The sequence below is a fragment of the Neomonachus schauinslandi genome, chromosome 16 (assembly GCF_002201575.2).
Source record: "Neomonachus schauinslandi chromosome 16, ASM220157v2, whole genome shotgun sequence".
NCBI classification, from domain to species: Eukaryota; Metazoa; Chordata; class Mammalia; order Carnivora; family Phocidae; genus Neomonachus; species Neomonachus schauinslandi.
In genome coordinates, this window is record NC_058418.1 from 8,772,677 (window position 1) to 8,788,937 (window position 16,261).

Sequence of the window (16,261 nt, forward strand, 5' to 3'; positions counted from 1 at the left end):
GAAAGAAAGAAAGAAAGAAAGAAAGAAAGAAAGAAAGAAAGAAAGAAAGAAAGAAAGAAAGAAAGAAAGAAAGAAAGAAAGAATCTATAAGGTATATTACTGGGATGATCAGGGGTATTTTAATATGGATCTATATTAGATAATAGTGTAGTATTAAGGTCAAATTCCCTGAATGTGATAATTGTGTTGTTATGGAAGAGGTTAAGAAGGAGAAGTTCTCGTTTTTAAGAGGAACATGTTGAAGCATGAAGCCTTTTGGAATGAAGGGGCACAACGTCTGCAACTAATTTTTTTTTTAAGATTTTATTTATTTATTTGACAGAGAGAGACACAGTGAGAGAGGGAATACAAGCAGGGGGAATGGGAGAGGGAGAAGCAGGCTTCCCGCGGAGCAGGGAGCCGGATGCAGGGCTCGATCCCAGGACCCTGGGATCATGACCTGAGCCGAAGGCAGACGCTTAACAACTGAGCCACCCAGGCGCTCCTGTCTGCAACTAATTTAAAAGGGTTACAATAGGAGCGCCTGGCTGGCTTGGTCAGTAGAGCATGCAACTCTTAATCTCAGGATCGTGAGTTTGAGCCCCATGTTGGGTGTAGAGATTTCTTAAAAATAAAATCTTTTATTAAAAATGTTTCCAGGGCGGGGCGCCTGGGTGGCTCAGTTGTTAAGCGTCTGCCTTCCGCTCAGGTCATGATCCCAGGGTCCTGGGATGGAGCCCCGCATCAGGCTCCCTGCTCCGCATCGGGCTCCCTGCTCTGCAGGAGGCCTGCTTCTCCCTCTCCCACTCCCCCTGCTTGTGTTCCCTCTCTCGCTGTGTGTCTCTCTGTCAAATAAATAAAATCTTTTTTTTTAAGATTTTATTTATTTATTTGAGAGAGAGAATGAGAGACAGAGAGCACGAGAGGGAAGAGGGTCAGAGGGAGAAGCAGACCCCCCGCTGAGCAGGGAGCCCGATGTGGGACTCGATCCCGGGACTCCAGGATCATGACCTGAGCCAAAGGCAGTCGCTTAACCAACTGAGCCACCCGGCGCCCCATAAATAAAATCTTAAAAAAAAAAAAATGTTTCCAGGGCATGTGGGTGGCTCAGTTGGTGAAGTAGCTGCCTTTGGCTCAGGTCATGATATCGGGTTCCTGGGGTATAGCTTGCATGGGGTTCCCTGCTCAGTGGGGAGTCTGCTTCTCCCTCTCCCTCTGCCCTTCCTCCCTGCTTGTGCTCTCTTTCTCAAATAAATAAATAAAACCTTTTTAAAAAGATTTTATTTATTTATTTGCCAGAGAGAGAGAGAGCAGGAGACTATATCCCCTGCAACATTAATCATCGGTTGGTTAATTTCCACTCCCCTTCTGATCTCAGCTCAAATGCCACTCCCTCTAGGGAAGCTGTCCCTAACATTTCAGCTAGGTCAGGTGCCTCTGCTATAAGCTGTCGTGGCAGCCAGGACTCTAAGATGAACTGCAACAATCCTCACCAGATATTCATGTTCCTTCCTGTATAGGATAGGGCTGATCTGTGTACCAACAAGATATGGCAGAAATGAAAGGGTGTGACATCTGAGGCAAGCAAGGTCATAGACGATATTGCTGCTTTGGCCTTGCCCTTTCTTGGATCATTCACTCTGGGGGAAAAATAGCTGCCACATGAGGACACTCGTGTGTCCTTGTGGAGAGGTCCGCCTGGTGAGGAACTGAGTCTTCCCATCAAGAGCCAGCATTACGGGTGCCTGGGCAGCTCAGTCGGTTAAGCATCTGCCTTTGGCTCAGGTCATAATCCCAGGGTCCTGGGATCGAGCCCCACATTGTCTCCCTGCTCAGTGGGCAGCCTGGTTTTCCCTTTCTCTCTGCAGCTCCCCTTGCTTGTACGTGCTCTCTCTCTCTCTCTCTGTCAAATAAATAAATAAAATCTTAAAAAAAAAAAAAAAAAAGAGGGTGCCTGGGTGGCTCAGTTGGTTAAGCAACTGCCTTCGGCTCAGGTCATGATCCTGGAGTCCTGGGATCGAGTCCCACGTTGGGCTCCCTGCTCAGCGGGGGGTCTGCTTTTCCCTCTGACCCTCTTCCCTCTCGTGCTCTCTGTCTCTCATTCTCTCTCTCTCAAATAAATAAATAAAATCTTGAAGAAAAAAAAAAGAGCCAGCATTAATCACCAACCCTAGGAGTGAGCCATCTGGGAGGAAGATCCTCAGCCCTAATCAAGTGTTCAAATGACTAAATTCCCAGCTGATGTCTTTTTTTTTTTTAAGATTTTATTTACTTATTTGAGAGAGAGAACACCAACATGAGCAGGGGAAAAGGTAGGGAGAGAGGCAGAGGGACAAGCAGATTCCCTGCTGAGCAGGGAGCCCAGCGTGGGGCTGGATCCCAGGACCCTGAGATCATGACCTGAGCTGAAGGCAGACACTTAACTGACTGAGCCACCATGGCACCCCTAGCCCCGAGCTGATGCTTGACTGCAACCTCATGAGAGACTCCAAGCCAGAACCACCTAGTTAAACTGCTCCCAAATTCCTGACCCACAGAAACTGTGAGATAAGAAATATTTATTGTTTGCTAAGTAATTTTTAAATTTATTTGCATAATGTCCTTTATGTCTGTTTCCCCTGCTAGACCATGGATGTTGACAGTTTGGGGACAGTGTCTGTTTTTTTGATACCTGTTCGTTCATTCATTCAGTAAATGTTTGCTGAACACCAGACTTGTGCCAGGCTCTAAGCTGAGCACTGGAAATCAGGGTTGGAACTAAGGTGAGGCAAGCGAGGTGTTCAGAGAACAAATTTCAAAGAAATGCTCACTTTCAGGCTCATGCAAGAGCTGGGTAAGCACCTAAGAGTGAGTGCCTTTTTTAAATTTTATACCCTGGTGACCTTGTTTACCTTATCTCGGTCCCAACCCTATTAGAGCAGTTCACAAAACAGAAATGATCCCTAACCTTTTTTTGCCCTTGCAATAATTCCATAGCTATGTATTAGTTCTTCTGCTAATACTATACTTTAATTTACATTGTTCTATGATATGCTTTGTTTTTTTTTTTTTTTAAAGATTTTATTTATTTATTTGAGAGAGAGAGAATGAGAGACAGAGAGCATGAGAGGGAGGAGGGTCAGAGGGAGAAGCAGACTCCCTGCTCAGTGGAGAGTCTGCTTCTCCCTCTCTCTCTGCCTACTTGTGCTCTCTCTCTATCTCTCTGTCAAAGAAATAAATAAAATCTTTAAGAAAAAATTGTAATAAAGGCTATTGTTACGAGATCAAAGTGGGTCTCCTCCTTGATGAGTGATAGACAGAGACTACACCAGGTGGAGTTACCTCCCAAAGTCATCACTATTTGTACAGATAAGGAGATCACGGGGAATAATTTCCAAAGCAGTGACTCCCTGAACAAGCATAAACAGGATCCTTTTATGAGGGCTTGGGATTAATATTTGGAGAGGGATTTTAACATGATAATGAAGCTGAGGTAACTATTGGGCACTTTCTGATTCATCTGCACAAGCATTTAGTCCCCAAATATTTCTTTTCCTGTCCCAGCAATTCTTTAGTTATTGTCTAAAAGATTAAATTGAGAGTTAGGCAGAAGCTTCTAGGAGTCCCCTGAGCTGCAGGGGGTCATGGGGTCTCCCCAGTGACACTATAAAAAAAATCAAACTAACCTATAGAATTTTGGGGGTGGGAGATGGGGACCTTTGTATGCAGGATCTTCCATACAGGTCTGTGGAAGTGGTGTCTAGGGTAAAGCAAGAAAAAGGGTCAACCACAAAATGAATGAGGGAAGGCTTTTTGGGAATAGCAAGCATGAAGGAAAGTCGCCAAGTTAGGAAAGCACTTGACCTATTTGAGTAACTGAAAAGAGACAATTACCCTCTGGATAGGAAATAAGAAGATCCCTACTACCTGATGTGTCTTAACAATGAGCATTCATGGGGCGCCTGGGTGGCTCAGTTGTTAAGCGTCTGCCTTCTGCTCAGGTCATGATCTTGGGGTCCTGGGACTGAGCCCCGCGTCGGGCTCTCTTCTCCGCGGGAAGCCTGCTGCTCCCTCTCCCACTCCCCCTGTTTATGTTCCCTCTCTCGCTGTGTCTCTCTTTGTCTAATAAATAAATATCTTTTTAAAAAAAGAGCATTCATGATATTAACTACTATTTATTGGGCATTTACTATATGTCAAACACAGTGATAAGTTCTTTGGAAGCTTACCGAAGCTTTATTCATTTATTTTTAAAAAGATTTTATTTATTTTGACAGAAAAAGAGAGAGACAGCGAGAGAGGGAACACAAGCAGGGGGAGTGGGAGAGGGAGAAGCAGGCTTCCCGCCGAGCAGAGGCCCGATGCGGGGGCCCGATGCGGGGGCCCGATCCCAGGACTCTGGGATCATGACCTGAGCTGAAGGCAGACGCTTAACGACTGAGCCACCCAGACGTCCCCTCACTGAAGCTTTAAAACAACCCTACCGAAGTGACCCCTTGATCAATCCTGTTTACAGATGAAGAAATAGAATTAAGAGGTTAAGTTGTTGTCCCAAAGTCCCCCAGCTAGGAAATGCAATGTCAGGATTTGTACACATTTCTGACTCTCAAAATCATTCTCTTAAACCACTGTCCATCTCCCACAGGGAGACACTCAGCATATTTTGAACAAAGCACTAGGTGAGCGCGGAGTTACATTTCGAGCTTCCACAGCCCAGTTTCTTACTTAAAACTACTATTTCCAGCATGCCCTTCTCGCCTTGGGAAGATGGGGTGGACTCAGGGCTACCAGAACTACATTTCCAAGAATGCAACTCCCCGTCGCTGGCTGTCACGCATGTCGTGAATTGTAGTCCTCGGAAGAGACATTCGCCCGCAACTCCCGGCATGCATTCAGGGTCAGTACCGTGTGGTGGGAAAAAGGACAGTCGCGCGGCATGTTGGGAAGGGGGACCGGCCCTTTTCCCAGGCTTGCAGCCGGCCTGACCAAACGCATTCTTAACACTACAGTTCCCAGTGGGCTGTGCGCGAGAGGGCGGGCGAGTTCTTCTGCCGGAAGTCCTCTCTAGCCCTGGGTCCCCTAACGGCTGCGAGAGCCGGAGCTGCCCAAGAGCCGCGGGACCGGGGCCGCTGGGGTCCGGACGGGGGTCACCATGGTAACGGGGGCGCGCCCACGTCGGGGCCGGGGGGAGGGTGGGTCCACGTGCAGGTACTCGAGGTTCGATCGGGTACTGACAAGCCTCCCCTGCCGCGGTACTATGGTTTGGGCCAGGCGCGGGCTCTCAGGATTGTGGCCGACCGGAGGCCCGGGAAGGGGGCAGCTGGGCGGTGATTCCGGGCGCGGGAGTGCACCGGGGGTCTCGAAGCCAGGGGACATTAGAGACCGGGGGCCAAGGGGAGGGGGCTGTGCGGGAGGGAGACATTGGAGATGACTGAGGGGTGGAGGGTTGAAATGGGGAGGCAACTCGAAAGCGGGGTCTCGGAGGTGGGGGGCAGGAATTGGAAGTGGGGGAGGGGGCGTCCCAAGGGAAAGACGCGTCTCAAGAGAAGGGCTCTTGGGAGTGTGGCAGGATTGTTGGAGAATGGGAGACACTGGGATTGGAGAGAAGGGGGTCTTCAGAAGCCGGAAGCTGACATTGAAGGCAGAGAGGGGTTGTTGAAACGGGCAGGGTACTGCTGATGAGAGAGAGAATCTCAAGGGGAAGAGACTGGGCACTGGAGAGGGGAAGTAGGCTACTGTAGGGAATGGGGCTTTAGAGTCAGGGGAAGTGTGCTGCAAAGCGGGAGAAGGCTTGGAGGTAGGGAGTGGATATTTGAAACGGAGCAGTGGAACAGGTCTTTCCAAGAAGAGGCGTCTTGGGTAGGGAGCAGACATGGAAGTGTGAGAGTTGGAGATGGAGCTTTTGGAGCAAGGACTGGGCTTTGGATTTGGCTGCCCTCCCCTAGGGTGGGTCTTTGGACTGTAAGCAAGGATTCTTTGAGAAGGGAGCTGGAAAAAGAGATGAATGGTGGTGGGTGTCAGAACAAGGAGGGAGTCTCCCCCACAAACAGGGTCCTTGAAGGCAACATGTGACCTTTGGAACAGGGGAGAAGATTGGCCTCAGAGGAGTGATGTCCTAAGTAAAAGGCCTCCTGAGGCCTGAGAGAGGGGATTGAAACCCAGAAATTGGAAGTCAAAAGGGAACTATTTGAGGGGAGGGGGCTTGGAGACAGGGAAGGTTGGGAGGTGTCCAGAGGGAACATCAGAGGGGTGAGGATGCAGGAGGGAAGGCACCTCTCAGGGTAGATTCCCAGAGGTGGAGAGATTCTAACTGGGAGAAGAAACACAAAGAGGTGTTATAAGGGAATTTGGGGGTAAGGGGCAGGGCTCTCCCTCAACCCTTTTGGCTCTCCTTACGGTATGACCCATGTATCTCTGGCTCTGCCCCCAGGTTGTGGCTGCCTGGTGGGGTTCCCCCCTCCCAATCCCCCTGCCAGGCCCATGCTCTTTCCCTTCCTACCCAGGACCCCTGGCCTGCTGGGAAGTGGTTTTCCCTGGCTCAGCAGAATGGGTTCTTGGAAGGAGAATGTAATATCCTGTTCCTGTCCTGCTTGATTGGTCGGGGGAGGGAGGATAGAATATCAGAGAATGAGGCTTAGGAAAGAGAGTGGACTCCCAGGAATGGGTATGGGCTCCCAGAGGGTAAAGCGTTCCAGAGCAAAGCCTTTGGACTCCCAGCTATGCTTTGTGGCTGTGAGCCTTGCTTTCTTCATCTATAAAATGGGTCTACACCTGTCTGTCTCAAACAGAACTGGGTCCAAAGGCAGGCCTCCTACCTGGGTGAACTTGGGCCTTGGTTTTCTTTTTCTTTTTTTAATTTATTTTTATTTTTTAAAAAGGTTTTATTTATTTATTATTTATTTGAGAGAGAGAGAGAGAGAGCAGGAGCTGGGGGAGGGGCAGAGAGAGAGGGGGAAGCAGACTGCCCGCTGAGTAGGGAGCCCCATGTGGGGCTTGATCTCAGGACCCCACCAGGATCATGACCTGAGCCAAAGGCAGATGCTTAACCGACTGAGCCACCCAGGCACCCCGGGCCTTGGTTTTCTTAAAGCTAAGTGATGGTGAATTATAGTACCACTAAGAACTAATACTTGCTAGTCACTGTGCTGCACCCCTTACGTTTATTAACCCGTGTGACTGTCTTATGAGGGAGGTGCTCTCATTACGTACATTATACATAAGAAGAAACTGAGGCCCAGAGAGACTAAGTGACTTGCCTGTGGAAATACAGCCAAGAGTGCCAGGATCCATTCAGGCTCTAGAGTCTCTGTGCTTAGCCACTTGGACAAATGCATCTCCATCATCATAGCCCATTATATTGAGCACTCAGTATGTAATAGGCACTGTGCTAAGCACTTCTAGCATTAACTCGTTCCGTTTTCATAGTAGCCCTAGGAAGGTTGACCTGGCTTTTCAGAATCATAAAAACAAATTTCCTAGCTCTCACTGCTGATAATCACAGCTGACACAGCGCGTGATCTGAGCCAGGCACTGTTCTGGATACTTTTCATATCTTGTTTTCATCTTGTCACACTTTTATGAGGCCCAATTTTCCAGGTGGGTAAACTGAGGCACCACGCAGTTACATCACTTGAGAAGTGGCAGATGCTTTGGGAAGCCATTTAGCAGTGGCTGAAAAAAGTTAGATGTAGCGTTACCGTATGACCCAACGATTCCCCTCCTAGGTATATAGCCAGGACAAATGGAAACATACGTCCATGTAGAAGCTTGTATGTGAATGTTCATAGCAGTCTAATTCACAATTACCAAAAAGTGGAAATGACCCAAACGTTCTAATAAACAAAACAAGGTATATCTATCCAGTGGAATGTAATTCTGCCATAAAAAGAAAGGAAGCAGAGACACAAGCTACAACGTGGGTGAACTTTGAAAACATTGCTGAATGAAAGAAGCCAAATACAAAAAGGCCACGTATTGTATGATCCTATTTATAGGAAATGTCCAGAACAGGCATATCTGTAGAGAAAGAAACATTCTTTGTTGCCAGGGGCTGGGGTGGGAGAGTGGCTGCTAATGGGTGGGGATTTCTTTTTGGGGTGATGAAAACATTCTGGAATTAGTAGTGATTTTTCCACAATTGTATGAGTATATGAAAAAGCACTGAACTGTACACATCTTCAATGGGTGAATTTTTAAGAATTGGTAAGTAAAAAGAAATAGGGGGATCTCCGGGATTCAGACCAAAGAAGTCTGAAACTCAAACAGTTTTTTTTAAGTTTTTATTTATTTATTTAAGTAATCTCCGCACCCAACGTGGGGCTTGAACTCACGACCCCGAGATCGAGACTCGAACGCTCCTCCAACTGAGCCAGCCAGGCGCCTCTGCAACTCAAACATTTATCGAGTGCCTGCTGTGTGCCAAGCTACTGAATTAAGTTTATAAACATTTGACCTGCAAGACACCCTGCCAAGATTGATCTTCTAAGGAAACTTTTTTTGCTGGTGGGGAAACTGAAGCTGAGGGGGGGCGGATCCTTGGTCCAAGGTCAAGCAGACAAGGGGTAGTGGAGCCTGGGCCTCAGGGCCCTGGAGCTGACAGGGGAGTTGACCTGTGGAAGCAGTCCTTCCCCTGGGGTGTTGGGACGTGGCCAAGCAGGCCTGACCAGGCTCTGAGGAGAAGTCCAGAGCGGGAAGGGCATGGGCCCTACCTACCCAGTGGGGATGGGCGGGGCTGCTGCGTGGGACCACCCAGCTCCAGCCAGCTCTCCCGGCTGCTCTCACTTCCTCTTCCTCCTCCTGCCCCCAGATCCGCTTCATTCTCATCCAGAACCGGGCTGGCAAGACGCGCCTGGCCAAGTGGTACATGCAGTTCGATGACGATGAGAAACAGAAGTTGATCGAGGAGGTGCACGCCGTGGTCACTGTCCGAGATGCCAAACACACCAACTTTGTGGAGGTGATGCTCCCCCCATGCCTCTCACACTCGCTTTTTTTCCTTTGACCCTCCTTGCCAGCCGCCTGCCCAAGCTCTAACTGCAGTAACCCCTCGGAACCTCTTTCCTTCCTACGTTCATTCCCTCGACATGCTTTTAGCTTGCTGTCTTCCTTCCTTTTTTTTTTTTTTTTCAAGATTTTATTTATTTATTTGACAGAGAGACAGCAAGAGAGGGAACACAAGCAGGGGGAGTGGGAGAGGGAGAAGCAGGCTTCCCGCCCAGCAGAGAGCCCAATGTGGGGCTCGATCCCAGGACCCTGGGATCATGACCTGAGTTGAAGGCAGACGCTTAATGACCGAGCCGCCCAGGCACCCCTGTCTTCCTTCCTTTTTGGGGAACTTTTCATTATGAAAATTTTCTTTTCTTTTTTTTTTTTTTTAAGATTTTATTTGTTTGAGATAGAGTGTGAGTGAGAGAGCACAAGCAGGGGGAGTGGCAAAGGGAGAGGGAGAAGCAGGCTCCGCAGGGCGCCGTATGCAGGGCTCGATACCAGGACCCTGGGATCATGACCTGAGCTGAAGGGAGATGCGTAACCGACTGAGCCACCCAGGTGCCCCTCGTTGTAATAATTTTCTTCTTCTTTTTTTGGTAAGCTTTTATTTTTAAGTAATCTACTCCCAATGTGGGGCTCGAACTCACAACCCTGAGATCAAGAGTCGCACGCTCTATCGCCTGAGCCAGCCAGGCACCCCTCTTTGGTCTCCTTAAATCGAGAAGGCTCTGTCTTTAATTCCCATGGTATCAGACGGGCTAGTTGTCCTGTAAATTCAACACATATTTATCAGGGGGTCTGCTGTATGGCAGGTACTGTTCTAGGCGTGGGAATAGAACAGACCCGAGTCCCTGCCCTGGGAGAGCTGATGTTCTGGTCGGAGGGAGACTGAGAGTAAAGACAGCATCTAGCAGGTGGTGAGGTGCCAGGGAGAAAAAGCAGGCCACTGTGGGAGATGGAGGTGCTGGGGTGCGTTCACTGGGGGTTGGAATGCAGGTATCAATGATTTATGTAGGAGGTCTGGAAAAGGTAACAGTGGAACCAAGGCCTGAAGGAGTTGAAAGAGTGTTAGAAGAGGATATCTGAGAGCGTGCACCCCAGGCCCAGGGAATAGCAAGTGCAAAGGCCTTGCATTCCTGGAATAGCAAGAAGGCCAGCATGGGGGCACCTGGGTGGCTCAGTTGTTAAGCATCTGCCTTCGGCTCAGGTCATGGTCCCAGCGTCCTGGGATCGAGCCCCGCATCGGGCTCCCTGCTCCGCGAGAAGCCTGCTTCTCCCTCTCCCACTCCCCCTGCTTGTGTTCCCTCTCTCACCGTGTCTCTCTCTGTCAAATAAATAAATAAAATCTTAAAAAAAAAAAAAAAAAAAGGCCAGCGTGGCTGAGGAGCTGCAAGCCAGGGAGGAGGGAGGGGGCCGATGCGGTCAAAGAGACAACAGGGACAGATGGCTCAGGGCCTCCTGGGCCATGGGGTGGACTTCAGCTCTTATGAGTGAGGTGGCAGCCTCAGGAGGGTTTTCAGCAGAGGGAGGGATGTGGGCCAACTTAGGAAAGAGCAGGTTGAGGTATCTGTTCACACCCCAAGGGAGAATCCGGGAGGGAGTGATGAGTCAGAGTGCAGAGAAAGAGCAGGAAGGTTCCGCACACAGAGGGCAGGGAAGGCTGCGGCACTTACCAGGGGAGGGACGATTGACAGAGGGGAATAAAGGAGAGAAGAGAAGCCATATCTAGAGGTGGGAGGTGAGGAGGTAGGGGAAAATCAGGAGATTGGGGAGTCCCGGCAGCCTAGAGAAAAGGGTTTCCAGGAGGAGGACGGGATGGGGGCCTTGCAAGGAGCGGGGTTGGGGGGTGAGAGCAGGCAGAGCAGGTGCAGGACAGAATGAGGGGGTGGGTGCCCGCTCCCCTGGGGTGTCCCGCTGCCAGCGCCGTGTGGCCTCCTACCCTGAGTGCCAAGGGACTGGGAGTGGGTCAGCGAGGCAGGCTGGTCAGGTGAGAATGTCACACAGGGGCCTGACACCCAGATCTTAGGTGCCTCCCGATCCCAGGCCATTCATTCATTTGTTCACCCGTGCATTTATTTACCACCCATTCCCAGTGCGCCTCCATTCACAGTGGGGACCGAGATGGCCCCGTGAGCAACATAGACCTGTCCCCAGATCATGACAACCCCAAGAGGGTAGGGCTGGGATGGAGCAGCGGGGCGGGAGGAGGGCACCTGGCTCAGCCTGAGGGTCAGGGAGGCCTTCCTGGAGGAGGGAATGCTGTGGGGAACAAGAGAGAACTGGTCCCTCCCCCAACAAACTGGGGATGATCAGGGGGAGGAGACATGAAATAATGTCTCTCTTATGAGATTGAGGTCAGGGAAGGCTTCCTGGAGGAGGACTTGTGAGAGCAAAACCAAAGGATGAGTGGCCAGTGAGAAAGGCCCAGGCCACCCAAACTTTCTTCCTCTCGTCTGTTCATTAATACATATTCCTTAGTACCTATATTATGCTCCTGTATTGCTGTGCTAACAAATTACTACAAACATAGTGGCTCAAAACAACACAGATTTGTTGTCTTAAATAGTTCTGGAGGTCAGGTGTCCAAAATGGGTCAGCAGGGCTGGGTTCCCTCTGCAGGCTCTGGGGAGAGTCTATTTCCTTGCCTTCACCTGCTTCTTGAGATCTCTCTCTCCGAGCCACACTCTCCTGTCTTCCTCTTTCCCTTATAGGGACCCTTGTGATTACTCTGGGCCCATCTGGATAATCCAGGATCCCCCCATCTCAAGATCCTTAGCTTAACCATACCTGCACAGTCCCCTTTGCCATGTTAGGTCACCTGTTCAGAGAGTCCAGGGATTAGGGTGTGGACCCCTTCCTGTTCAAGGCCCTGCTGGGGACACAGTGGTGACAGCCCCAACTCACAGTCCAATGAGACCGACTGGTCCCCGGACAGTGACGGCTGGGGACGGGGCCCAAAGGCGGGGGCAGTACAGACAGGTGACCTGCCCCAGCCTGTAGGAAGAGACTTATCTGAGAGTCTATAGCTGAAGAAGCCATGAAAGTCTGGGGCGGGTCCCTGAGAAGCCTGCAAATTTACAACCAAGGTGTTGGCACGAGCCGGGAGGGTGATAGCAGGAGAGGGAGAATTTCAAGTAAAAAAAAGAGTGCTGCTCAGCGTCAGATCCTGCCAGGGCCACACCAGCTGTGATAGTGATGGAATCTTCAGATGTTTTCCTGGCCTCTAGGCCTGTCTTAAACCCTCTCCTCCAGAGCAGGGGCCTTCAAACATTTGATCGTGTGTCTGTATCATTTAAAAAAAAAAAGGTAGGGGCTCCTGGTTGGGTCTGTCAGAGGAGCGTACAACTCTTGATCTCAGGGTCACGAGTTCGAGCCCTCTGTTGGGTGTGGAGCCTACCTAAGAAAAAAAAAAAAAGTAGAATTTGCACCCTGATACATGCTTATTAATCTGCAGATTATGTGCAGGAATTACTACAGTAATGTTAGAAAACGTAGTCGAGGGGCGCCTGGGTGGCTCAGTCGGTTAAGCGTCTGCCTTCAGCTCAGGTCATGATCCCGGGGTCCTGGGATCGAGCCGCGCATCGGGCTCCCTGCTCCGCAGGAGGTCTGCTTCTCCCTCTCCCACTCCCCCTGCTTGTGTTCCCTCTCTCGCTGTCTCTCTTTCTCTCTCTGTTAAATCAATCAATCAATAAATAAAAATCTCTAAAAAGAAATAGATTTCCTCCTTAAAAAAAAAATGAAAATTTAAAAAAGAAAAAAAAAGCAAACGTAGTCGAAGTACAGAAATTAACAGAAGATGGGGCGCCTGGGTGGCTCAGTTGGTTGAGTGACTGCCTTCGGCTCAGGTCATGATCCTGGAGTCCCTGGATCGAGTCCCACATCGGGCTCCCTGCTCGGCGAGGAGCCTGCTTCTCCCTCTAACCCTCCCCTCTCTCATGTACTCTCTCTCTCATTCTCTCTCTCTCTCAAATAAATAAATAAATCTTTAAAAAAAAAAAAAGAAATTAACAGAAGAATGAGCTGGAAGAAAATCAGGGACTACTGTTGGCTTTTGCAGTTGCCACCAGGTGGCGACAAAGCACACGCGCACTCAGACCCAGCGCTGGGACTTTGCAGATTTGGGCCAAAGACATTGTGCTTAGCAAACCAGTCTGCCTGTTTGTATCTATGGCTGTCTCTTTATCTTCTTCCCCACGCATGTAAGATTAGAGTCTGCGTCCTTGGCCCATATGTATGTATTCCTGGGCTGTGTGTGTGCGTTAGTGCCGAAGTATTTCTATTGTATATCTCAGTTCGGCTCAAAGTCAGGCTGAGATTGTCTTGGTTCCGAGCAGTAACTGCACTGCCCAGCACAGAGCCTGCCTCACAGGTAGCGTTTACGGAATGATGGCATGAGTTAGTTCCAGGTTAAGGAATGCGACTTAGTCCAGAGACGACAAGCAGGGAGCCACGGAAAGGGGAGCGTGGATGTCGTGGAACACCCCAGCCTCCCTCTTGGCTCTGGGCTTTTCTCACAAGCTGTTCCCTTGGCCTGGAGCACTCCTGCTACTCCTCCAGGTCTCAGCCCAGATGTCCCCTCCTCCAGGAAGCCCTCCTGGATCAGCTGCCCCCACTGGGGATGACTGAGGATGACTCTCTCTCCGCTGGACCGGGAGCCCCGGCAGGGGAGGGCCAGGCCTGTGTCAGTCACCACTGTGTCCCCAGCACAGGACCAGACAGAGCAGGGCCTCGGGGACCATGCGTGGGGTGAAGGACTGACTCTCTGGGCTCCACTCTGCTCAGCCTGCTGGGTCCTGGCCCCCCACCCCCCACCCCCCACCCCCCTGTTGCTGACAGCCTCTCTGCCCCGCAGTTCCGGAACTTCAAGATCATTTACCGACGCTACGCCGGCCTCTACTTCTGCATCTGCGTGGATGTCAACGACAACAACCTGGCCTACCTGGAGGCCATCCACAACTTCGTGGAGGTGCGCAGGCGGGCGGGCTGCAGCCCCAGGGGCCCTGGAGTGCCCAGAACCACGCCTCGTCTCCCCGCGGGGTGCACAAACCCTCTCCCCACCTCCCCGCAGCAGCGGACAGGCGGCCTCCCTCTGCCCATCTCTGCCGGCGCAGTTCCTCTTTGTTCCTCTGCCTCTGTCCGGTCTGTCTTTTCTGTTGCTATCTGATCGTCCTTGTTCTTGTTTCTGCCTTTAACTATCTTCGTCACTGGGTCTCTTCCCTCCCCCTCCCCCTCTCCCCTCCCTCCCCCCCCTTCAGTCCTCTTGGTCTGTCTTTCCGATGGTGACCTTGGCCCCCCTCCCTGAGTATCTCCCCCTGCCCAGCTCTCACCATCTCTGCCTTCTCCCACAGGTCTTAAATGAGTATTTCCACAACGTCTGTGAACTGGACCTAGTGTTCAATTTCTACAAGGTGGGCTCCTGGGGAAGAGGAGGGGGTGGGGAGGGGGGCTGCCCAGCGCCTCTGCTGATGGCTGGTGCCTGGCTCTCAGGGCCCCCAGCTTCCAAGGTTTAGACCGGCACCCGTTGCAGGGGGAGGGCGGGGAGTGGGGAGTGCCCTTCCCTCACCAGAGTCCTGCCCTCCCTTCGCTCAGGTTTACACGGTCGTGGATGAGATGTTCCTGGCCGGCGAGATCCGAGAGACCAGCCAGACGAAGGTACTGAAGCAGCTGCTGATGCTCCAGTCCCTGGAGTGAGGGCGGCCAGCCCTTCCGCCCCGGCCTCTTGTTCCCTGCTCGCCCCCTCTCCGGCTGGGGCCGCCCGGCGCCCTCCCTCCCCGGTCCAGGAGGAAGGCCCCAGCTGGGCCTGGGCCACCAGGGAGGAGACTTCGGGCGGAGGCCACTCGCGTGTACCAAGTAACCATGCCATTGTCATGTGATGCTGTGAGTGCGTGTGTGGAACCCCCAATAAACCTGTGGCCCCACCTGGCCCGTGTCTTTTGAGCCCTTGCCGGTCAGCCCTAGGGACCGTGGGCACTCGGGACTCCCTGCCATCGGTGCATCAGTCAGCCGGTCAACAAACCCTACTTGGCCTGAGCGAGGCAGGCCACCCAGGTGCGTTCGCACCTGCTTCTGCCCCCAGAGGGCCCCTGAGCCTGGACTTCTGGCCAACACCTAACAGCACCAAGCGTTCCCAAGTATTAGCTCCCCGAATCCTCACAAGATCCCAGGGGAAGGACCGTTACTATCCCCGCTTTCCAGGTGAGATCACTGAGCCTTGGGAAGATTAAAAGACTTGCCTAAGGTCACGTAGCTAGCGTGGCGAAGCCAGGTTTGTTCTAAGCCCGGGTAGGTGGCTCCAGAATCTTTGTTTTTAACCCCCAGATTGGACGGCTGTCCTTTTATCTCAATGCTTCATCTTGAAAATGGGTTGATAATAGTTTTGATCTCACAGGGTGTGCTTGAGGATTAAGTTAATGCTGGGAACGTTTAGGAGGTGCCTGGCATTAGTCAGCACACATTCATTCTGCAGACATTAAGCGCCTGCTGTGTGCAGGGCCCGGTCAGAGACACGGGATGCCTACAGAAGTGGACAGCGAGCACCAGATTTGCTGATCATTATTTTAGATGTGGGAAGCAGGCTTGCGGCGGTGAGTGCCTTTATAGATACAACCATTACAGCAGTGTGTTCTTTTCTTACTGTTGCTGCAACTGGTTATAGCTTCAACCAATAGGGATTGGCGACTGACCACCTGCGGGGGGCTGAGGTGGGGGCCAGGGCGAGGCCCGGATCCGCAGCCGGGTGAGGGGATGGGAGCGGGTCGGGGGAATGTGCTGAGGTTATCAGGACGTGGCGAGTGTCTGAGTTTCCGGCAGCTGCTGTGACACGTGACTACAAAGCAGGTGGCATGAAACGAGAAGTTGAGCCCCTCGCTGTCCTGGGGGCCAGAAGTCTGAAATCAAGGTGCCAGCACTCTAGGGGAGGATCCTTCCTTGCCTCTTCCCTCCTGACATGTCGTGGGTGGGGGCCGCAGCCCCCCAGTACCTCCGTCTTCCCAGGCTCTTTGCTCTGGGCTTGTTCCACCTCCTTTCCTTTCTCTTATAATAGGCACACTTGTCATTGGATTTAGGGTCCACCAGCATAATCTACAGGATCTCATCTCAAGGTCCTTTAACGTAATTACATCCGCAAAGAGCCTTTTTCCAAATAGGGTCACGTTCACAGGCTCCAGGACGTAGACGTGTTTTGGGAGGGCGCCACCCTCAATCACTAGAATGAGTCCGAGATACCGCGGGTCATCCAGGAAAGGCGATCAGGAGGCCTTTGAACACTCAGACCTGAAGCTCAGAGAGGGAAGGATGCAGGGAGCTTCTGTTTACT

At 51.4% G+C, this 16,261-nt stretch overlaps 1 protein-coding gene across 2 annotated transcripts; it reads left to right on the forward strand.

Moving 5' to 3' along the window:
* Nucleotides 1-4,971: 4,971 nt before the first annotated feature.
* On the forward strand, nucleotides 4,972-14,864 carry AP2S1 (adaptor related protein complex 2 subunit sigma 1). 2 transcript variants are annotated; one of them, XM_021681183.1, is made up of 5 exons: nucleotides 4,972-5,113; nucleotides 8,765-8,914; nucleotides 13,799-13,912; nucleotides 14,295-14,354; nucleotides 14,536-14,864. In XM_021681183.1, exons 1-5 carry the CDS (start codon nucleotides 5,111-5,113, stop codon nucleotides 14,635-14,637), a joined length of 429 nt encoding a protein of 142 aa, XP_021536858.1. In that variant the 5' UTR covers nucleotides 4,972-5,110; the 3' UTR covers nucleotides 14,638-14,864. The 2 variants fall into 2 exon arrangements, with proteins under 2 accessions (XP_021536858.1, XP_044778054.1); XM_044922119.1 differs by lacking the exon at nucleotides 4,972-5,113 and adding an exon at nucleotides 5,216-5,224.
* The last annotated feature ends 1,397 nt before the right edge of the window (nucleotides 14,865-16,261 follow it).

Bases quoted from the DNA above. Each gene is read 5' to 3' on its own strand.
- AP2S1 (XM_044922119.1), top strand. The intron at 13,913-14,294 runs GTGCGCAGGCGG...CTTCTCCCACAG, and splicing joins CCATCCACAACTTCGTGGAG to GTCTTAAATGAGTATTTCCA. The intron at 14,355-14,535 runs GTGGGCTCCTGG...CCCTTCGCTCAG, and splicing joins TAGTGTTCAATTTCTACAAG to GTTTACACGGTCGTGGATGA.